At 42.5% G+C, this 23,713-nt stretch overlaps 1 protein-coding gene across 1 annotated transcript in view; it reads left to right on the forward strand.

Moving 5' to 3' along the window:
* The window catches only part of LOC126170759 (WD repeat-containing protein 76-like), a 185,287-nt gene that overhangs the window by 90,333 nt on the left and 71,241 nt on the right, over nucleotides 1–23,713 (forward strand). The window contains exons 6-7 of the mRNA XM_049920750.1: nucleotides 8,393–8,532; nucleotides 11,003–11,166. Of these exons, the coding sequence (XP_049776707.1) occupies nucleotides 8,393–8,532; nucleotides 11,003–11,166 (304 nt within the window). The remainder of the gene's footprint in view (nucleotides 1–8,392; nucleotides 8,533–11,002; nucleotides 11,167–23,713) is intronic.

Genomic DNA, 23,713 nt, shown 5'->3' on the forward strand with positions numbered 1-23,713 from the left:
CCCGGCCTCGCCTCCTCCCCTCTCTCTCCGTCCCGGCCTCGCCTCCTCCCCTCTCTCTCCGTCCCGGCCTCGCCTCCTCCCCTCTCTCTCCGTCCCGGCCTCGCCTCCTCCCCTCTCTCTCTGTCCCGGCCTCGCCTCCTCCCCTCTCTCTCTGTCCCGGCCTCGCCTCCTCCCCTCTCTCTCTGTCCCGGCCTCGCCTCCTCCCCTCTCTCTCTGTCCCGGCCTCGCCTCCTCCCCTCTCTCCCTGTCCCTCCTCCTACCCACTGTTCCGCCTGCTCCCCGCCCCATCTCCCTCGCCTACTACCCTCTCTCCCGCCCCCTCTCTTCCCCTCACCATCACACATCATTTTTGTAACTCCTACTGTACTCTGCACATTTGCTCACGTGCGCACGCAGAATTATTGTTGGTAAAACAAATGAAGCCACAGTAGAATGTGTGTGGAGGCTGCTTAAGTTTTGCAAAAGGAAAATGAAGCTAAAGGAAATAGCAGATGCCTGAAAACTAAAAAGTAAATTGAATGGATGATATCAATCTACTTTTGATCCCATTCTCTGCTGACAACAAAGGAAAAATCTGTGGTCTTCAAAATACATAAAAATGAGCAATAAACACAATAAGTGACATATCTACCTCAATTCATAAGAATTTATTTCTTACAGAGTAAGAAGAAAATTCTAGAAACACTTTATGATGGAGTATTTACATTACTGTCAGTAATGGTGCTTTATGAATAAATGCCTCTGGTATAACTCTTTCCTAAATTAACTGTACATCTAAGACAGAAGAAAGAATATAAGTAGTTTAATCAAAGTTTTGTAGTGGCTGTACTGTACCTGTTATTCATTCTCATCAGTACTATGATGTTGTATGTCATATAGTATTTACCATTCTTTGCTTGAACTTGCCATCTAGAAACTGAGACAGATTGTATCTACGACTGTTACAAATTGTGTATGAGTATCATGTAATATTTGGTAAGATAATGTTACTACAAAAGTGAACAGCATTTTGATGTGTGAAATAGAGAGGAATGAGAGATGAGATGTCAGGTTTTCTCAGCATGATCAATTGATGGTGTGTGCTATGGGTGTCAAGGAGAGTTGTTGGTTTCATTTCTTTTCCTTATTGTCTGTTTCATGTATAGCAGAAAAATGGAATCAACAATTTGACTGAACACCAAAAGAAACATCATTGAGAGATATTTGAAGTCTGAGTAAAAACACAGAGTATTGTATCGTAAACAGTGTTACTCTGGAACATAATTTTTCTCCATCTGATATTGAGCTGTGTGTATTTTCATAGTTGGTACTCACAACTTATCTGTAGATCATGTCCTGATAAAAAATGTCCCTCTTGCTAGCTTCACATATAGCATGGTATGTTTGGCAGGAACTGACGCTGTGTTCTCCCTTGTTTACTGTATTTTGTGTTTGCTGTCGTTTTCCATCTATGTGTATGGAATAGACACATAGTATAACAGGGTGTAAACTCTCTGGGACAATCGGGAAATCCAGGTAAAACTTGAGAATTTTTTTATTTGGGAGAAAACGGGGAAAAACCCACGAATTTTTTAGAATTCTGGGAATTTTTCATAGTTTGTCTTCAGTTAAATTTTTGTAATTGTGACTGGTGAGATAGTAAACTGTATCCTGCTACTGCAGAATAATACTGCAGCAATAAAACGTAAGCGAGAGAATAAAACCATAATAAAACTTGTTGCAAAGGAAATGGGCCATTTACAACAAAAAATTTAGTGCACACACAAGCGCCTGCCAAAAGCAAAATGTGTCAAAGGCCTTAGGACGAAGACTATGGAATACTTTGTAACATCAGTCTGCTTCCGATGAGCCTGACATCACAACTTAATGTCAAGTTTGTTTCAAGCAGTTGTGAGCAAGCTTGTGTGCATGCCCAATTGAGTTGCGTATGAGCAGTACCTTCTGCCACTTCTGGCTACTTGAAATGTGACCGGTATGCTACCCACAGAACTTTTTCTGGTGGCCCAAGCTGCCAGATTTGCACATGCGCAGAGCAGTCCTGGTTGTAGTGGGGAGGGGGGTAGTGACCCATGTTCAGATTTAGTGATTTTGCTGCTTTCTCTTCATTTACAGTTCACACTTCAAATGAAAACAAAACGGATTTCTGTGGCCAGGAGCTATCAAGTGAATTAAAATACATGGACATAACTACGGAAGGCTAAAATATGTTATTAGTTTCAGTTTTCTGATTTTATTTTATTTCTATGTTTTTGGCAGTCAAGCATTAATTGCCTTGCACAACAATGAAGTTATTTTTGTCGGTTTGCTAAATAAATGTGGCTTTTATTAATCTTTTCCAGAGTTGCAGTCAGATTATAAGAAACAGAGTGGTTTCATTTCGCACTATTGGCTAGTTTCAACTCTTCACTGAATTTCAAGTGCACATTTTCATCTTCTGTCACATATGGTGTTGTTGTTGTTGTTGTTGTTGTTGTTGTGGTCTTCAGTCCTGAGACTGGTTTGATGCAGCTCTCCATGCTACTCTATCCTGTGCAAGCTTCATCATCTCCCAGTACCTACTGCAACCTACATCCTTCTGAATCTGCTTAGTGTATTCATCTCTTGGTCTCCCTCTACGATTTTTACCCTCCACGCTGCCCTCAAATACTAAATTGGTGATCCCTTGATGCCTCAGAACATGTCCTACCAACCGATCCCTTCTTCTGGTCAAGTTGTGCCACAAACTTCTCTTCTCCCCAATCCTATTCAATACTTCCTCATTAGTTATGTGATCTACCCATCTAATCTTCAGCATTCTTCTGTAGCACCACATTTCGAATTCTCTTCTTGTCCAAACTATTTATCGTCCATGTTTCACTTCCATACATGGCTACACTCCATACAAATACTTTCAGAAATGATTTCCTGACACTTAAATCTATACTCAATGTTAACAAATTTCTCTTCTTCAGAAACGCTTTCCTTCCCATTGCCAGTCTACATTTTATATCCTCTCTACTTCGACCATCATCAGTTATTTTGCTCCCCAAATAGCACAACTCCTTTACTACTTTAAGTGTCTCATTTCCTAAGGAAATGACATTATGCCATAATAAAGAACCAAAGATGATACAGTACAGTACTGGTACCCCACGAAAATTTGCATCCAGAAAAGTGCACTAAAAAGCTTAATATCAGGTAGGGGTCTACTTCATTGTGAATCTGGACATATGAATGTATCCGTTAAGCCGAATTATGAATTTTATTATGGCTTACGAAATACCTATGCTCGTTGAGTATCCTCTGAAGTCCTGTTTCTTTTATGATGTCATGTAAGATCTCATAATGCTACACAATGTATGGACATCATACGTCGTCATAGCTGCGCACGCGCAGTAAAGCCTGCTTTCTGGCACACTCAAGCAGCTGTTGAAAAGAACCCAAGACTAAGAGGTCGTGGGAAAATATTGAGAATGGTTGTTGGAAAAAGAGTTATTTTCGAACAAAATTTCCTTTTATGCGAGATCAATTATATTACGTGTGGGAATGTGTAAGGAATTTCTAATCAGAGCATTTGAGTCTCGTTTAAAACATAATCTTTGAGTACCAGCCACTTAGATAATTTAGAGTGCAGAAGATCATACATTGTCATTGTTTAAAATTTTACTGGCACATTTGTTGGGTGTATCTGAAAGTGTAACACACGCTAAAAAATCCAGTATTATATGTGAAACATGCATTATGTGTGAAACATATCAAGTGAATGCAGTATTGTGGCCAAGATAGACACGAAGCCCATGCCTACTACAGTAGTACAAGTTTATATGCTATCTAGCTCTGCAGATGAAGAATAAATTGAAGAAATGTATGATAAAATAAAAGAAATTATTCAGATAGTGAAAGGAGACGAAAATTTAATAGTCATGGGTGACTGGAATTCGGTAGTAGGAAAAGGGAGAAAAGGAAACATAGAAGGTGAAAATGGATTGGGGGTAAGAAATGAAAGAGGAAGCCGTCTGGTAGAATTTTGCACAGAGCATAACTTAATCATAGATAACACTTGGTTCAAGAATCATAAAAGAAGGTTGTATACATGGAAGAACCCTGGAGATACTAGAAGGTTTCAGATAGATTATATAATGGTAAGACAGAGATTCAGGAACCAGGTTTTAAATTGTAAGACATTTCCAGGGGCAGATGTGGACTCTGACCACAATCTATTAGTTATGAAATGTAGATTAAAACTGAAGAAACTGCAAAAAAGTGGGAAGTTAAGGAGATGGGACCTGGATAAACTGAAAGAACCAGAGGTTGCTCATAGTTTCAGGGAGAGCATAAGGGAACAATTGACAGGAATGGGGGAAAGAAATACAGTAGAAGAAGAACGGGTAGCGCTGAGGCATGAAGTAGTGAACGCAGCAGAGGATCAGTTAGGAAAAAAGATGAGGGCTAATAGAAATCCTTCGGTAACAGAAGAAATATTGAATTTAATTGATGAAAAGAGAAAATATAAAAATGCAGTAAATGAAGCAGGCAGAAAGGAATACAGACGTTTCAAAAATGAGATCGACAGGTAGTGCAAAATGGCTAAGCAGGAATGGCTAGAGGACAAACGTAAGGATGTAGAGGCTTATCTCATTAGGGGTAAGGTAGATACTGCCTACAGGAAAATTAGAGAGACCTTTGGAGAAAAGAGAACCACTTGTATGAATATCAAGAGCTCAGATGGAAACCCAGTTCTAAGCAAAGAAGGGAAAGCAGGAAGGTGGAAGGAGTATATAGAGGGTCTATACAAGGGCGATGTACTTGAGGACAATATTATTGAAATGGAAGAGGATGTAAATGAAGATGAAATGGGAGATATGATAATGCGTGAAGAGTTTGACAGAGCACTGAAAGACCTGAGTCGAAACAAGGCCCCGGGAGTAGACAACATTCCATTAGAACTACTGATGGCCTTGGGAGAGCCAGTCCTGACAAAACTCTACCATCTGGTGAGCAAGATGTATGAGACAAGCGAAATACCCTCAGACTTCAAGAATAACCTAATAATTCCAATCCCAAAGAAAGCAGGTGTTGACAGATGTGAAAGTTACCGAACTATCAGTTTAATAAGTCACAGCTGCAAAATACTAACGCAAATTCTTTACAGACAAATGGAAAAACTGGTAGAAGCCGACCTCGGGGAAGATCAGTTTGTATTCTGTAGAAATATTGGAACACGTGTGGCAATACCGACCCTACGATTTATCTTAGAAGCTAGATTAAGGAAAGGCAAACCTATGTTTCTAGCATTTGTAGACTTAGAGAAAGCTTTTGACAATGTTGATTGGAATACTCTCTTTCAAATTCTGAAATTGGCAGGGGTAAAATACAGGGAGCAAAAGGCTATTTACAATTTGTGCAGAAACCAGATGGCAGTTATAGGAGTAGAGGGACATGAAAGGGAAGTAGTGATTGGGAAGGGAGTGAGACAGGGTTGTAGCCTATCACCGATGTTATTCAATCTGTATTCTTAACAAGCAGTAAAGGAAACAAAAGAAAAATTTGAAGTAGGAGTTAGAATACATGGAGACAGCAAAGGACCTGGAAGAGCAGTTGAATGGAAAGGACAGTGTCTTGAAAGGAGGATATAAGATGAACATCAACAAAAGCAAAACGAGGGTAATGGAATGTAGCCAAATTAAGTCGGGTGATGCTGAGGGCGTTAGATTAGGAAATGAGACACTTAAAGTAGTAAAGGAGTTTTGCTATTTGGGGAGCAAAATAACTGATGATGGTCGAAGTAGAGAGGATATAAAATGTAGACTGGCAATGGCAATGAAAGCGTTTCTGAAGAAGAGAAATTTGTTAACATCGAGTATAGATTTTAAGTGTCAGGTAGTCATTTCTGGAAGTATTTGTATGGAAGTGAAACTTGGACGATAAATAGTTTGGACAAGAAGAGAATAGAAGCTTTCGAAATGTGGTGCTACAGAAGAATGCTGAAGGTTAGATCGGTAGATAATATAACTAATGAGAAGGTATTGAATAGGATTGGGGAGAAGAGAAATTTGTGGCACAACTTGACAAGAAGAAGGAATCGGTTGGTAGGACATGTTCTGAGGCATCAAGGGATCACTAATTTAGTATTGGAGGGCAGCGTGGAGGGTAAAAATCGTAGAGGGAGACCAAGAGATGAATACACTAAGCAGATTCAGAAGGATGTGGGTTGCAGTAAGTACTGGGAGATGAAGCTTGCACAGGATAGAGTAGCATGGAAAGCTGCATCAAACGAGTCTCAGGACTGAAGACCACAACATACGTGAAAGCTTTGATTTTCTTATAGCTACACTATGTATATAAAACTAAACTACTAACTTTTCCTGTTTGTGTGTTTACGCTACCTAACAGTGATGTTGCTATTGGCTAGTTATATTGTGTGTCCTATGCCCTTAGTATTTGCTGTAATTGGCTGTTGAGATCTTGTGGCATGACTTATGATTGGCTTACAAAAGTGCTTTGCAATCTTTGTTTCAATGGTTCGGAAACTAACGTGCTGTGTTTTAGTGGAATTCAAACTTATACTTTTGTAATAAGAAAATACGTAGCGTACATGTTGCTGCACATCAAAGAACTTTCCAAAATGCGTTTGTCAGCTTCATGTATAGTGTTTATGGAATAGACACGTAGTATTAATGGATGGAGTTTTGCTGTTACTGTCGTATGTGCCTCTGAACTGCAGCAGCATTCTTCATGCATCCTATACAAGACTATTACATATTAATTTCAAAATGTGAGCCTGTGCAGTTCCTCCAAAGCTGACAGCTGTGAGTATTGCCTTGAGTTGCTCTCAAGTTTCAGTGGTAGTCCGAAGTTTTTGCAGTGACATTTGAAATTTTATTGAACTTCATTTTAGATACTTTGTTATATATTTGAGTTATATGCTTCTAAAAATTTTGTTGATTGTCAGGCATATCACCAAGAAACAAGCATACTTCTTAGTGATTACTTCTCTGTTCGTTCTTAGGTTGGCATCTGTGTTTTGTGTGGATTTCCATTAAACAGGACTCAAAAAGTCTTGTGAGCAGTTACTGTTATTCTATTCTTGAAGTACTACCTATGTGTTACAAATAATGGTAGAGTGTACTTAGTCTCCCATCATTTCACTAAAGCAAAATGGCACTGTGTTTCACAAATTGTGAATAAATATTTTTGTTACCTTTACATTGCCTGCTTTTCACGTGGATCAACAAGTTTTCTCATTGAGCCAACAAAGAAGAATTATTGGTAAATTAATTTTATTAATTAATGCTCTTCCATTGCTGTGCGTCCGTACACTGGCTGGCAAAATATGTTTGGTCCCTAAATTATTCTCTTCCTTTTACAAATCGTCTATATTGAGAGTAAGAAAGTTAGCATAGAGCAGTATTACAGAATATGCTAGTGTAACTGCAGTGGAACACTGTAGTGATTTTTGAGAAACACTTCTGCAAAATAATTTGAAAATTATGTACAATCTTAGGCAGGAAGATAAATTGATCTGATGTAAGTAGTTGTTCTGTAAAATGAAATTGGACTGTTGGTTGCAGTGTTACTTAGTTGCATGTTCCATAGATCATTTGCGCAATAAATCATTATGATGTGGACTGAGTAAGTCTACTTTTTACACATTCTTCTGCAGAATAGTAGGAGTTAAGCAGAAATGTTTTCAGTCTTTTCAAATTTTACTTTACTATCCATCAAACATTTTATATCACTGGGTAAGTTATTAAAAATCTTACTTGCAGCATTGTGCGCTCTTTCTTTGTCCTAAAGACAACCTTAATGTGGAATAACGAATGTCTTTTTCCTTCTGGTATTGTAATTATGTAGAGCATTGTTTCTTTTGACCTGCAATGGATAATTCATAACATGATCATGGATGAGCATGACATATTATTTTTAGAGTACGTTTTTGAGCTGTGAAGACGTTCTCTCTTAAAGCTGAATTACCCTTGAACTTTATTTCGTAAGACACCATTGAATGAAAATATGCTCAATATGTCAACTTACTGAATTTGCATAATATGTAAACTTACTGAATTCTCCAACCACAAGATTTGCAATAAATTAAGTTTTGAGCCTATTTATTATTTCCTCGCCATGTTTTTTATCTGTCATTGGTGTAGTATCCCTAGATGTGCAGAATTGAATATGTTGTATCTTTTAAAATTGAGGATGTTGTTTTGTATACAGTCTTCAAGTAACAGAAGTGTTAAAACTTTTGAGTTACTAATTGTAAATTAGATTTTGTGGGCATAGTGATAGAAAAGATCAGATAAATGTCACAAAAGTGGTAGCTATTCACATATTTACTTACTCAAAAAGAAATTTTTGTTTTGTATGTTCTGATAATGATATACTGAAATTCAAATTTTTTATCTTCCGACAGTTTTAAATCGAGGGTACAGAAACTGAAATTATCTCCAAGCAGAATACAGAAAGTAGTAAAAGGGAGGGTGACAGCAGCAGCTGTACATCCATCTGAAAGTAATCTTCTGGTAGCTGTTGGAGACAAATATGGAAATATAGGTAAGATGTTCTCTTAGGTACATATTGTTAACAATGTTAATGTTGAAGAACTTCGTGGTACATGGATCATAATATTGAGCTTGAGCATTGGAGATTATGTAAATGCAGATTACCATCACAAGTCAACATTATTATTTTTTAAAACTGACTTGTGTTTGTTTCTTATTGCATACAATGAGAAATTACATCTCATCTTTTGCTATTGGGGAAAAAACCTCCACTTTGGATTAACAAATGCACTTGGTGTTATCGTAACCTCTCAAAACTGATAGTTTTTCATTTTCCAGCAGAAGTTCCAAGTAAACTAGGTATTGTGTAGGACTACAGGTTGAGTGTGGACATGCTACATATGAAAGAACAGTGAATAAAACATTTCAGTTAGATACTTGTATTAATTTCTGTAACTTCCCATAAAACTGTGTTGAAGTAGGAAGATACAACTGTCAATTACCTCTGTGTAAGCTAAAGAGCTGATTATGCAAAATATGTGAAGTGAAAAAGTCCCAGAACATAGTTGCACATTGTTGTTGATCATTGGCAGACTAGATGTGCTATGGATGATACATCTAGTTTTGTTTGAGCTTAGATAGCTTGTTTACATTTGCAGTTGGGAGAAAATACGTGCCAGAAACTCAAAGCGTATAGTGAGGTTGATTTCTGTGGATAATGATATTTCATAATCCATTGAGGACAAAGAAATTTAAATTGCTCAGTCACAGGATGGTGAGTATAGTGGGAATGCACCACGACACTGTTAGCCCACTGGAGTATTTGTGAATTTAATGTTTTTTCCTCATCTTATACTTTGCTGATGATGATATGATGGGGTGGCTCATCTGTGAATGGCAGTAGTGTCATGGTGGTGGCTCTTCGATGTAGGCTTCTGAACATATTTTGATATGACATTCGGTTTGGATCCAGACTCTTGGTGCCTAGGTAGTCTAACCTCTGCTTTTGTAACTAACCCTCCTCAGGGAAGAAACGGCAAGGTTGCATTTGGTTGAAGTTTTCTTGTAGTGCTTTAGCTTTTTGTGCCTTGAACGTCTAGATCATGTGTTCCCCTCTACTTTTGGTGACCAGTGGAGGAGAGCTGAGGAGAGGTAAAAAAGATGAGTTGAAACTTAAGCTCGCAATTTGGGTTTATGCATAGATGATGTTCCAGATATCCTGGATAGTTTCCATGATGCGAAGTACTGTCTTGGTTCTGACTAACAAAGATGTAGATTCAACACTGGCCGACCAATCTATTGGTCCTAGCGCTCATTGCAGGTGAGTAGAGGCATTTATTTTCTCTGTCAAGTTACTTTGCCAGGGAACACCAATGTCTCTTGTGGACAAAGGGCTGTTACCTTAGATTGGAATTTAAAAGAACGATGCTATAGGTTCATTTATTTGGGAATACAAGTGTAACTTGGTGTACTCAGCAGGAAATCCTACATTGTACTTATTGTGCCATGTGCTGATGAGCTGATAAATAAGGAATCAGTCCCAAAAATTAACTGAAGGAGATTGTGATCTGTAACATACTGTAAGTTGACCCAGTAAATCTAGTTTCTTTTTTTCACTGCCTGGAAGTAGTATTTAAAAGAGTAAGACAAGGCGAAGCATGTACGAATAGATATTCTGATTCATCACTTTCATGGTGTGTGAAATGATTGAGGCATGGCACTTGAAGCTGGATGTGCTTCAATAGATTATAGGGCTGCATACATTGAGGCAGCTTATCATTATAACTTTGGCTTTATAGTGCTCAGTGAAGTGAAGTGCTGCAGTTGTGTTTGTGGTGTTGGTGATGAAATTTCGATAGATATTATTTGTACTGAAATAAGTTTGTAACTTGGTTGGTGCAAGAAAAGCACTTTTGAAGGTTGGAACTCGTACTACCTGCTGTAGTATTTAGAAGATATGTTGCAAGTTGTGTGGATGATTGGCGTGATTATTCTTGGTAACAAAGTTCTCATTGTAGTAGTTAATACATGGGCAACATTACTTGGTTTTTTAGAAACACCTGAAAATTTACATTTGAGATAATTATGCCAAAAGGCAACCTGCAATATTGATGAAAGCCAAAGTATTCATGTAATCAACTTCTATGATTCACTATTTAGCGTCGCTAACTATATATTTCCCTCCTTCAGTCTTTAAGAAGCAGACCCTTTATGCAGTAAGCAGAAAGCTCTTGTGTGTAAGAAAACAGGCATGTACAAGTGAGACCTAACTTTATCCCAGAGTATACAATGTTCAAATAACTTGGAATTTTCATTAACATACTATTATTTAGTGTTTTAGAGTTAGTTTTACGTTATCATGAATGTAATTGTATTTCCTTCTCAAATTAATTTTAATAACGCAGACTCCTGCATCTGCTCACCTATGTAAATATCCTATAATATGAATGAGTAGCAAATAGTATCACTTAAGATTTACACTTGATCAGTTTATCATCCATATGTATCTATTAATATTTTAGGATTCTGGGACGTTAAATCCAAGAAAGATAGTATCTCATTCGAGCCACATTCTCGTAGCGTAAGCCACATGACTTTTTCTGTGTTCAGTTCAGAAAAGCTGATAAGTACCAGTCTGGATGGAACTGTCAGATGTGGAGATCTGAACAAGGAAGTTTTTACTCAGGTGAGTGCCAACTCATCAATTTGGAGGTGGATAATAGATGACAAAAAACTACGGTATTTTAGTGATCATGTTGTATTTGTTTAGGATGTATGAGAATACTCTATAAAAATGGGTTAATTTGATGGAAAAGGACCACTGTCCAGTCAAATCTAGCTGCAGATTAGAAGATAGATTTCAGCACACTACATTGTCATTTCTCTGTGAAACAGCAATTCACACTCTCTTCAGGGCTGAAACCCTTTGGCCTGGAGTGTACGATGTACAAACAAATATATTTAAGTCCATGATATAAGCTAGCCATTCAGTGCTCTCATGTTTCCAGTACTCATCCACCAGGAGACATGGAAGACATTCAGAGTTCCATTTTCTGTTGTTTATTAGATTTGTCATCACTGGTATATTCATGGAGAACACTGCCAGAGAGATGTTGAAATACTGAAAAGTCCCTCTCAAGGTGTCCATGGGTGCCTTTGGTACTAATGGAAAAAACTGCAAGTCACCAGACTTTTTTGTTTGTAGGTAATGCCTTCAAAAGAGAAGTAATTGTGGGTGGGCATATAGTTGGTCATGGTCATTAGGAAGGAGGTTGTTGGTTTAGAATCCATTGGGCACTGGGAAAGGTAGTTTTCAATAGCGATAAGGCCATGAGCATTAGGAATGTTAGTGTTCAGGGAGGTGGCATCAGTAGTGACGAGCAGAGCATCGTGTGGTAAAGGAATAGGAACTGTGGAGAGTCGGTGGAGGAAATGGTTGGTATCTTTTGTATAGGAGTGTAGGTTTCGGGTAATAGGTGAACGTGTTGGTCTACAAGAGCAGAGATTCTCTCTGTGGGGGCACAGGAACCGGCAACAATGGGGCATCTTGGGTGGTTAGGTTTATGGAAGCATGTGGAAGGTAGGAGTGCGGGGAGTGGTAGGGGTGAGTAGAGAGATGGACTCCGGGGAGAGGTTCTGGGATGGGCTTAAAGATTTGAGTAGTGACTGGAGAACCTGCTGGATTACTGGAATGGAATCACCCATAGCAAGGTTTGTAAGTGGACGAGTCTGGCAGCTGGTGGAGTCCTTCTGCTAGATAATCCTTGCGGTTCAAAACAAGTGGTGGAGCCTTTGTCCACAGGTAGGATTACACGGTCAGGGTCAGTGTTTAGATGTGGTGGACTGCAGTTCTTTCTGTGGATGTAAGGTTAGTATGCCTGTTGAGGGATTTGGGGAATGATGCTGAGGCAAGGTTTGAGGTTAAGAAATTATGGAAAGTTGATAGGAGGTGGTTTGGGGGCAGTGTGAGTGGATCATGATCATGATTGGATGGAGGAGTGAACTGAGTTAGGCACGGTTCAGTATTGGTCTTCAGTTGAGTCTGATTGGTAGGGTTGGTGCCAAAAAAGTGTTTCCACTGTAGGGACGGAGAAGGTCTTCAACAAGTCCTGTATGATTAAATTTGGGAGTGGGGCAAACGGTGGGGGGGGATGGGCACAGTATAGAGGTTTTTAGAAACAATGTTTTTCTTTACATGTAAGCCAGGGTGAGTGTGCCCTGGGACAACTAGAAAATCTGAGAATAACCTGGGAATTTTTTCAACCAGGAGAAATCCAGAAAAAACCCTGGAATATTTTAGGATTCCCGGAATTTTTCATTGTTTCGGTTTTGAGTTAAATTTTTGTAATTTTGACTGGTAAGAACTGAAACATTAATGAAGAACTTTACTTTAGCACACTACTGGAGAATAATACTACAGCAACCATTTACAACAACGAATCAGAGAGCACAGACAAGCTTCTGCCAACAGCAAAATGTGTCAAAGGCTTTAAGATGAAAAACTACACAGTAATTCGTAACAACAAATTGCTTTCGATGAGCGTGACGGCACAACTGTTAACATTAGGTTCGTTTGAGCAGTTGCCAGAGGGCTCATGCATGGGCAGAGCTGAAGTGCGTACGAGCAGAGCTGAAGTTGTGTATGAGCAGCGTCTTCTCCCACTTCTTGCTACTTTCAGTGTGGCTGTTAGATGTGTAAGCAGTAACTGCAGGCAGCTAGATGCTAACCAGAAAAAAAGGTTTCTGGCATGCCTGACCTGCACAGAGAAGTCAGTTATATTGGGGAGCAGTCTCCATGTGACCCACATTTACATTTCATAATTTAGCCTATCTCTTTGTTGACAGCTCTCATTTCAAATGAAAACAAGCCAGATATCTGTGGCTGGGAGCAGCCAATGAATTAAAATGCATTCTCATAATTATGCAAGACAAAACATGTTATTTCCAGTTTTCTGATTTTATTTCCAAGTTGACAATCAGGTATTAATTGCTTTGCTGAACAATGAAGATACTTTTATTGATTTTTGTCTTTTGTTAATTATCTTTCATTAATCTTTCTACAGAGGCAGTCAATTTATTTGCAACAATGTATTTCATTCTACATTATTAGCTAGTTTCAACAGATTGCTGAATTTCAAGTGCACGTTTTCAATTTCTGGTACGTATGGCGTTATGCTATAATGAAGAACCAAACATAAGATAATACAGAATGGTACTCCAAGAATATCGGCTTCTCGAAAATCACACTGAAAAGCTTTAGGAGACGTATCTGCTTTCCACGAAACACCCAGTTTTTTGATCACAAGACATGTTTCAACACTTGTCTGGCACATCCTCTTGGCTTGACATTATTTTGTAATTTGTGTTCTTTACATCCTAAATTTGCTGAACACCATTCTTCAGTAAATTATAGACTGGCAGCCCACTGTGTTTTATCATTGTAACTCCCTAGATCGCTTTGTATTTGCTCTTGGAGTGCAACATAAACTGTTGATTATACATCAGTTAAGTCAGTGGTTTCACAAGTAACCCCATTAATTTTTATATGGTTAAGAACTCGTGAAAAGGTTATTGTTCTTGGTTGTGGACTATGCAAACAACTGCTTTATTATTATTATTATTATTATTGTTGTTGTTGTTGCAAGAAATTTGTATTCCTTCTTCCTAGCTTTTTGTAGTGCTGTGCGGATGTAAACTTGATTAGAAATGCTACGTAACAGTATCGCAAAGCATGACTAAAAAAAAAGTTACTCACCACATTGCAGTATATTAAAGTACATTGAGTTGTAAAGTCTAGTTTTAAAATGAATAATGTGCCAAGGGCTGCTTTTTAATTTTTCATTCCTTATCTGGAGAGGATCTACATCTACATGACTACTCTGCAATTCACATTTAAGTGCTTGGCAGAGGGTTCATTGAACCACAATCATACTATCTCTCTACCATTCCACTCCCAAACAGCCCGCGGGAAAAACGAACACCTAAACCTTTCTGTTCGAGCTCTGATTTCTCTTTTATTTTGATGATCATTCCTACCTATGTAAGTTGGACTCGACAAAATATTTTCGCATTCAGAAGAGAAAGTTGGTGACTGAAATTTCGTAAATAGATCTTGCCGCGACTAAAAACGTCTTTGCTTTAATGACTTTCATCCCAATTCGCGTATCATATCTGCCACACTCTCTCCCCTATTACGCGATAATACAAAACGAGCTGCCCTTTTTTGTACCCTTTCGATATGATAAAACAATTGCTCTATGTACAGTAACTCTATATGTCTCCTCCAAACATACTGCACTGCTTCACGTGGTCATGTGATGCTCCAATGCACATGAAATTCCAAACAGAAATGCAGCGAAAGGTGTACGAGGAGAGCAAAACACTGAGCACAGGCATCTTATGTCATGCTAGCTGCGTGTGCACAGTAATGCCTGTATTCTGGCGCTCTGTGGTAACTGCTCCAGTGAACCTATTTCTAACAGACTGCAGGAAAATGTTTTGAATGGCAGTTTGAGAAGTGTTACTTTCAAAGTAAATTTCTTTTTATGCAAGGTGAATTATGTTACGTGTGAGAATGTGCGACGAGTTTCGTAAATGTTTGACTCTCATTCAGAACTTCGAGGACCAGCCATTTAGATTGACAGTTCGTACAGTACAACAGGTGTTTAAATACAGGTATTAAAACTACTATGTCATATAGTGTAGGGAGGTGTTACAGAATGCCACAGAGTAACAGTTGGCTACATAATAATATACTGCTACAGGCTTGTAGATGATATAATGTATGTGGTAAATGGACCTCAGATCAAAATAAAATTCCTCTTGAAGACATAAATACAATACACAAGCACAAGGTTTACAATAGGGCAACAAGAAAGCACAGCTTTGTGGATGTAACCATCAGTAGGGATAGTTTTGAAGTACTCTGGTTTCGGTGATAATAATCCATTTTCATGATTTGTGTTAGACTGAGATGATGTTTCTAATGGTAAACATAAATAAGTTAAATTTTTTGTAATACATGCATTCATAAATCAGCTTTACGTCACACACACACACACACACACACACACACACACACACACACACACACACACACACACACGACAATGGAACAACAAAAGACTAAGGATAGTCCTCACATTATCGACAGCTATGGCAAAGAGAAAAATAAGGCACCACATTATTAACACAGTGACACTATGACTTAATCTGGTGACAATTTCAGTGTGTGAATAAGATTTGTTGCTGTCTAGCAAATGGTTAACACATCAGAAGGCATTTCCTTTGACTGCAAGTATTCAACAATTTCACTTCTTTTTACACAGTCTAATAAACTATCCTTTAGGATGAACATGTTTCAATCTAGAGTCCAGCACAAGATTTTGTGAGTTCAATAGAACCATTATTTTCCGGAAAAATTATTACAGAAGTTTGATCCTTATTATTCAGCATTTATCCAAGTTTTGTTAAACACAGTATCATGGTTCATAGTATCCATGAGTTACTAACTCTGCCCATTGCTTTCCAGTGTACACTAGTTAACAGGGGATCTACTCATCATGAGTTGTGAAAGATAATGTAAGTAACGAAAAGTAATGAAATGAAATGAACAGTCGTGGATTTAGATTTATGTGGCAGTCAGGTGTGGTTCTAGAAAGGAGTAGCAAGTTAGTGCTGCATGCAAAAAATGTTGAAGTTCTCCAAACATAACAGGCATATTCCAACTTGTGTTTCCAAACAGCATGATTGCCAAAAATGCAACTAAACAAAGATAAGATGTTGTACATAATTGCCTTTTTGAAAAGAAGTACAGCATTTCCTTCTACTTTTTCATATGTTGCCGGCATTAAAGTTGTTCTAAAGTATTTCTCAGACTTTTTTCTGTGCCTGGACGGAGTGTCATGGTCAATGAAATTGAGCCAACGAATTGAATCTCCTTCAACAATGTTGAATGGCGGTGTGATGACTATAATGAGATCCATAATACTTTCCTTCTCATGCCATATGGGAAGTCTCCCTGGACTCGCAGTTCTGGGCGACTTTCCCAAAATATATCTGTTTTCCTAGACCTCTCCAGTCCTTTTCCTTCACCTTTCTTCCTTCCCCTTCTGCCTGAAGGAGGAGCCACTGGCTCCAAAAGCTTGAAAATCACAACAGTCTTTAAAGTGTGTGTTCTGCTGCCACTTGGTGAGTAGATTTATTATCTATCCAATTAAATAATTTTATCGCTAATAATACGGTCATTGAATCGCAAAGATATCAGATGATTGTCAGGCCATGGTGGAGCTACTTTTTTCCCAATTATCACTGGTAAAGTAGATTGTGTGACTAAATTTTGTCTTGTGAACAGTTAAATGTCTCTAATTCTATCAAACTTTGGTGTTTTTCATTTGTCTTACAATAAGCTGCCCATTGACAAATGGTTTTTAATATTTGTAATATTCTGTCTGTTGGTAAGGCACTACCAAGAGGGTGATTTACTACACACCTCAGTTGCTTTATCACTGTTTTTCCAGAAATATTCAGAGATGGTATGTAGTCTCACAGAAGCCATTATGTATCAGAAAGAGAAGATAATAAACAACTCTTTAAACAACCACACCAACCATCCACCTCCCTCTGTCTCCCTCTGTCTCCCTCTGTCTCCCTCTGTCTCCCTCTGTCTCCCTCTGTCTCCCTCTGTCTCCCTCTGTCTCCCTCTGTCTCCCTCTGTCTCCCTCTGTCTCCCTCTGTCTCCCTCTGTCTCCCTCTGTCTCCCTCTGTCTCCCTCTGTCTCCCTCTGTCTCCCTCTGTCTCCCTCTGTCTCCCTCTGTCTCCCTCTGTCTCCCTCTGTCTCCCTCTGTCTCCCTCTGTCTCCCTCTGTCTCCCTCTGTCTCCCTCTGTCTCCCTCTGTCTCCCTCTGTCTCCCTCTGTCTCCCTCTGTCTCCCTCTGTCTCCCTCTGTCTCCCTCTGTCTCCCTCTGTCTCCCTCTGTCTCCCTCTGTCTCCCTCTGTCTCCCTCTGTCTCCCTCTGTCTCCCTCTGTCTCCCTCTGTCTCCCTCTGTCTCCCTCTGTCTCCCTCTGTCTCCCTCTGTCTCCCTCTGTCTCCCTCTGTCTCCCTCTGTCTCCCTCTGTCTCCCTCTGTCTCCCTCTGTCTCCCTCTGTCTCCCTCTGTCTCCCTCTGTCTCCCTCTGTCTCCCTCTGTCTCCCTCTGTCTCCCTCTGTCTCCCTCTGTCTCCCTCTGTCTCCCTCTGTCTCCCTCTGTCTCCCTCTGTCTCCCTCTGTCTCCCTCTGTCTCCCTCTGTCTCCCTCTGTCTCCCTCTGTCTCCCTCTGTCTCCCTCTGTCTCCCTCTGTCTCCCTCTGTCTCCCTCTGTCTCCCTCTGTCTCCCTCTGTCTCCCTCTGTCTCCCTCTGTCTCCCTCTGTCTCCCTCTGTCTCCCTCTGTCTCCCTCCCCAGGTGGTCCACAACTCTTTTGTGGATACGTGCGTGGCGAGCACGGGGCCCCGAGCCATTGCGGCCTTTTTCTCCAGGGCTGCATTTCCTTTCCCTTCCCCTCCTTTTCTCTCCTTGCTCCTTTCCCCTCGCCCTCTCCTCTACCTCTCTTGGTGTCCTTGCTTATGTTGGCCCCACTATCCTCCTGGTTCTGTTGGTTTTCTAATTCGGCTTTGTTGTATAATCATCTCCTCCTTTTGGCATTCCTTGGTCCCCCCCTGGGGTTTGACCTCCATTACAAAATTTCTCCTTCGTATTGTGAGCCATTTGGGGAAGAGCACCTTACCTAGTGTCTCCAACGTGCGCCACCCTAGTACATTCCATCTTTTCTTTCACGTCGTTGTCTGATGCTAGGGTGCATAGCCAGCACAGTAGCCAGCCCGTGTGGTGGGGTCGCTATGTACCCTTTTGGTTGAGCCCCCTGAACACACAGGGATCACACTTCTGATACCTGAGCTGTGACCTCCTCATGCATGCCTTGGAGTGGTTGCTCGTCCTCCTGGAGCATCGGAACTCCCGGCAATGGCCGCCGTGCCAGACGGCCCTTGCTGTGGCTGGGTGGCGCCCGTGAGGAGAGCCCCTGATCGGAGTGGGTGGTATCAGGGCGGACGCTATGCAAATGAAACGCATACGGGTCCAGAACTCTGGCCGTTCTTCTGCGGCCGTCTCTCTGCATGGAACTGATTCTTCAAGTGCTGCTTCTCTTGCCCCTTCGGCCTTCCCTTCCATGGCTACCCCCTGGGAAGAGGGTGAGGCCCGTCGGCTAGGGGCAAAACCTTTCCCCCGTTACCTAGTTTGCACCAGGACTGATGGAGATACTTTCATCAATACCAAACCTTTATTCTTTGTGGAACACATTGAAGACAAGTTTGGCGAAGTGGAGTCCCTGAGCAAGATGCGGTCGGGTGCGTTGCTGATAAAAACTGCTTCAGCTGCCCAATCTGCGGCCCTTCGTGCCTGTACCCATCTTGGCACAATACCTGTGTCCATTACCCCCCACCAGTCGCTAAATATGGTACAAGGTGTGATTTTTCACAGGGACCTCATCCTTCAAACTGATGAAGAACTTCGGGACAATCTCTGACGGCGGGGTGTTCACTTTGTTAGGCGTGTTCAGAAGGGTCCTAAAGACAATCGTATTGATACTGGTGCCTTTATCCTGGCCTTTGAAGGGGATACCCTCCCTGAAAAAGTTAAGATTATGGTCTATCGTTGTGATGTGAAGCCGTACATCCCACCTCCTATGAGGTGTTTTAAGTGCTTGCGTTTTGGACACGTCTTCCCGCTGTTCACAGGCCCCTCTCTGTGGTGACTGTGGACATCCACTCCATGAGGGGAGTCCCTGTGTTCCCCCTCCTGTCTGTGTAAATTGTCATGGTAGTCATTCTCCATGTTCACCAGATTGCCCAGTATATAAGAAGGAAAAAAAGATACAGGAGTATAAGTCCCTCGATTGTTTAACCTACACAGAGGCCCGTAAGAAATATGCAAGACTCCACCCTGTGTCCATGACATCTAGTTACGCCTTGGTTACATCTTCACCCCTTCCTCCCCCTTCCTTACCCCCATCCCGAACCCCTCTCCTCCCCCCCACCCCTGCGGCTCCTACACCTTCTCCTATGGGCGCTGCTCCCCCTCCCCAGTTGGAGAAGTGTCCCACTCCTTCGGCGTCTGCTGGTCAAGGGCGCCTCTCCCGGGATGCCCCTTCCCTGCACCTTCCAGGCCAAAGGTCTGCTGCCGCGCGACGACCGCGATAGCCGCGGTCTGTCGGCCCCCAGGTCGCCCGGTCTCTTTCTGTTCCTGATCTTGCTGCAGCTGGCTCCTTCATGCCACACAGCCCTCCTCGATCGCAGCCTGAACGGAAGAAGAAACATAAGTCCCCGGACAAAGAGCCTCTGGTGTCACCGGAGGTCCCTTCCCCTGACTTCACAACCGGATTCTGACCTGTCGTTCATGGATGTCGCCCCTCCTTGTCGGTGACGGGTGGGGACCCGGCGGTATGACTGGATTTAAAGTGTTCAGCCCCCATTTAAACCATCGTTCTGTGGTTCTCCAATGGGATTGTAATGGATACTATCGCCACCTTCCGGAATTGAAATCCCTTCTTTCGTCCTACTCTGCAGCTTGTGTGGTTCTCCAGGAATCTCATTTTACTGATGCTCACTCACCGACCCTCCGTGGTTTCCGTGTTTTCTGTCGAAATCGGGTCGGACCCCTGCGGGCTTCTGGTGGCGTTTGTACATTGGTCCGTACAGACATTGCTAGCACGTGGATTCCTCTTCAAACTACATTGGAAGCGGTTGCTGTTAGGGTCCTCTTTGACTCTGCAATCACAGTTTGCAATCTTTATCTCCCTCCTGACGACAGGACTCTTACACCTGCTACCTTAACCGCCCTTCTTCAGCAACTCCCTCCTCCCTTCCTCCTCCTCGGGGATTTTAATGCTCATCATCCTTTGTGGGGCAGTCCCTTTCCATCTAGACGAGGTCTTCGTATAGACCAATTTATTGCAGACCACGACCTGTGCCTTCTTAATGATGGCTCCCCTACTCATTTCAGTGCCGGTCATGGTACCTTTTCTGCCATTGATCTTTCTCTTTCTTCTCCCTCTCTCCTCCCTTCATTACACTGGTCGCCACACGACGACCTTTGTGATAGTGACCATTTCCCATTGATTATCACGCTCCCTTCCCGCTCCCCAATGGACAGGTTGCCTCGTTGGTCTTTCCTACGCGCCGATTGGCCTCTATACACTGCACAGGTTGCATTTTCTCCCTCTTTGTCAGGTTGTATTGATGACGTCCTACGTGACGTGTCTGACGCGATTGTTCGCGCTGCTAGCCTTGCTGTCCCGCGCTCATCTGGACTATTTCGTCACCGGCAAGTCCCGTGGTGGAGTACGGCTATTGCCATTGCCATCCGTGATCGCCGTCGAGCTTTGCAACACTTTAAGAGGCACCCATCCGTAGCCAGCCTTACTACCTTTAAACGCCTTCGCGCTAAAGCCCATTATTTAATCAAACAGAGCAAGCGGATATGTTAGGAATGATTCGTTTCTTCCCTTGGTTCTACTGTCCCTCTGTCACGGGTATGGGCTACACTTCGCTCTCTCCAAGGTAGCCATCGGCAGTCCACCCTCGCAGGCCTTCACCTCCCGGATGGCACTTGTACGGACCCATTAGTTCTTGCAGAACATCTAGCGACCCATTTTGCAGTGGCATCAGTGTCAGCCTCCTATCCAGCTGCTTTCCTTCATCAAAAACAGCGGGCTGAAGCTTCCACCTTCTGTTTCACCCCTTGTGAGTCAGAATCTTACAACGAACCTTTTACTGAATGGGAATTTCTGTCTGATCTATCTTCTTCTCATGATACGGCCCCAGGCCCAGATTCCATTCATAACCAACTGCTTCAACATCTCAGTGCTCCACAACGGCAACATCTTCTTCAGGTGTTTAACCGTATCTGGCTCCAGGGTGACTTCCCTTCTCAGTGGAGGGATAGCATTGTGGTTCCTGTCCTTAAGCCTGGTAAGAACCCCCTATCTGTTGACAGCTATCGGCCGATTAGTTTGACCAATGTTGTTTGTAAGTTACTTGAACGGATGGTAGCCCGTCGGCTCAATTGGGTCCTCGAATCTCGGGATCTATTGTCCCCTTACCAGTGTGGCTTTCGAGAGGGACGGTCTCCAATCGATCATTTACTCTGCTTGGAATCCGCAGTCCTGCAGGCTTTTTCCCAGCGCCGCCATTTGGTTGCAGTGTTTTTTGACCTTTGCAAGGCCTATGACACAGCCTGGCGCCATCACATCTTACTTACCCTTCATCAGTGAGGTCTTCGGGGCCCACTCCCGATTTTTATCCGCCAGTTCCTGATCCATCGGTCATTCAGAGTCCGAGTTGGTACTGCTTTTAGTTCTCCACGGACCCAGGAGACGGGCATCCCACAGGGTTCTGTCTTGAGTGCCCTTCTTTTCCTCATTGCTATCGATGGACTTGTGGCCTCTGTCGGTCCCTTGGTCGCCCCTGCCCTGTATGTGGACGATTTCTGCATTTGGGTTAGTTCCTCCTTGATAGCATCTGCAGAACGGCAGCTCCAGATAGCTATACGGCGTGCCTCTGTATGGACCCTCTCACACGGGTTTCAATTCTCTCCTTTAAAATCGCGAGTGGTCCACTTCTGTCGCTGTACTACAATCCACCCTGATCCAGAGCTCTATCTCGCTGCACAAAGATTGCCTGTGGTCCCACAGTTTCGTTTCTTGGGTCTTCTTTTCGACAACAAGCTCACTTGGCTGCCCCATATCAGACTCCTGAAGGTAGGATGTTTCCGTAAACTCAATGTCCTTCGCTTCCTTGCCCACTCCTCTTGGGGTGCGGACCGTTCCCTCCTCCTCCGTCTTTATCGTGCTCTAGTTCTGTCTCGCTTGGACTATGGTTGTCAAGTTTATGGTTCAGCTGCTCCTTCCACACTGCACGTGCTGGATCCAGTCCACCATCGTGGTATCCGTTTGGCCACCGGTGCCTTCCCTACTAGCCCTGTTGATAGTCTCCTGATTGAAGCTGGGATCTCCCCCCTTTCTGTTCGGCGGTCCCAGCTTCTGGTGTCTTATGCACTCAGTATCCGTTCCTCTCCCACTCATCCTTCCTATTCTATCCTGTTCCCAGACCATGGACGCCACCCACCCGACTCCCGCCCTCGGGCGGGTTTACCAGTTGGGCTGCGCCTTGCGTCTCTTTGCCGTGATTTTCAGCTTCCTTCTTTGTCCTGTCTTCCTCGCTCCCTCCCCTCTACCCCTCCTTGGTTAGTTCCTCGGACTCGAATTCGGATGGATCTCCGGCGAGGTTCGAAAGATTCCATCCCCCCGGTGGTGTTCCGTTCCTTTTTCCGCCAAATTTTATGGGAGTTTTGGGATGCTGTTGTTTTCTACACTGATGGCTCTAAATCTGCTGATCATGTGGGGTATGCCTTCACGTCCTCTGTCGGAACAGAAAATCATCTGCTGCCACCTACATGTGGGGTGTTTACTGCGGAATTGATGGCAATTTCCCAGGCCCTTACCTTTATTAAACAGTCTCAACACAACCGTGTTTTGTTATGTACGGACTCGATGAGTGGCCTTCTTGCTATTGACCGGTGTTTTTCGCGCCATCCCTTGGTCTCTGCCATCCATGACCATCTTGCTGATATTCACCGTGCTGCTTGTTCCATTGACTTCCTTTGGGTCCCTGGCCATGTGGGTATCCCGGGTAATGAGCTCGCTGATCGTTTGGCTGGGGGAGCAGTCACTTACCCCCTGTTTTCTGTAACCCCTCTAGCAGCGGATTTACGGCTTCACATCAAATGCCACTTCGCACAGTCATGGGCCACTTCTTTGGAGGCTGTCTAATAAACTTCGTGCAATTAAGGTGACACCAGGCCCGTGGTGTTCTTCCTTTCGCCTCTCCCGAAAGGACTCAACCACACTGTGTCGTCTCCACGTTGGCCATACCAGGCTGACCCATGGTTTTCTTTTGCATGATGAGCCACCCCCACTATGTGGTTGTGGAGCCTTCCAGTCAGTAGCCCACATTTTGGTTGAATGCCCCCTTCTTTTGGCTCTGCGTGCTAGGTATAGGCTTCCCAACACTTTACCTTTGATGTTGGCTGGCGATTCCCGGATGGTCTCTCTGGTTCTCGGTTTCCTCCGGGAAAGTGGTTTTTATTCTCAGTTTGAAGGTTTTTAATCTCTCTCTGGTGTTGGGGAAGGGCGGTGAGTGTTA

The sequence above is a fragment of the Schistocerca cancellata genome, chromosome 1 (genome assembly GCF_023864275.1).
Source record: "Schistocerca cancellata isolate TAMUIC-IGC-003103 chromosome 1, iqSchCanc2.1, whole genome shotgun sequence".
Taxonomy (NCBI): Eukaryota; Metazoa; Arthropoda; class Insecta; order Orthoptera; family Acrididae; genus Schistocerca; species Schistocerca cancellata.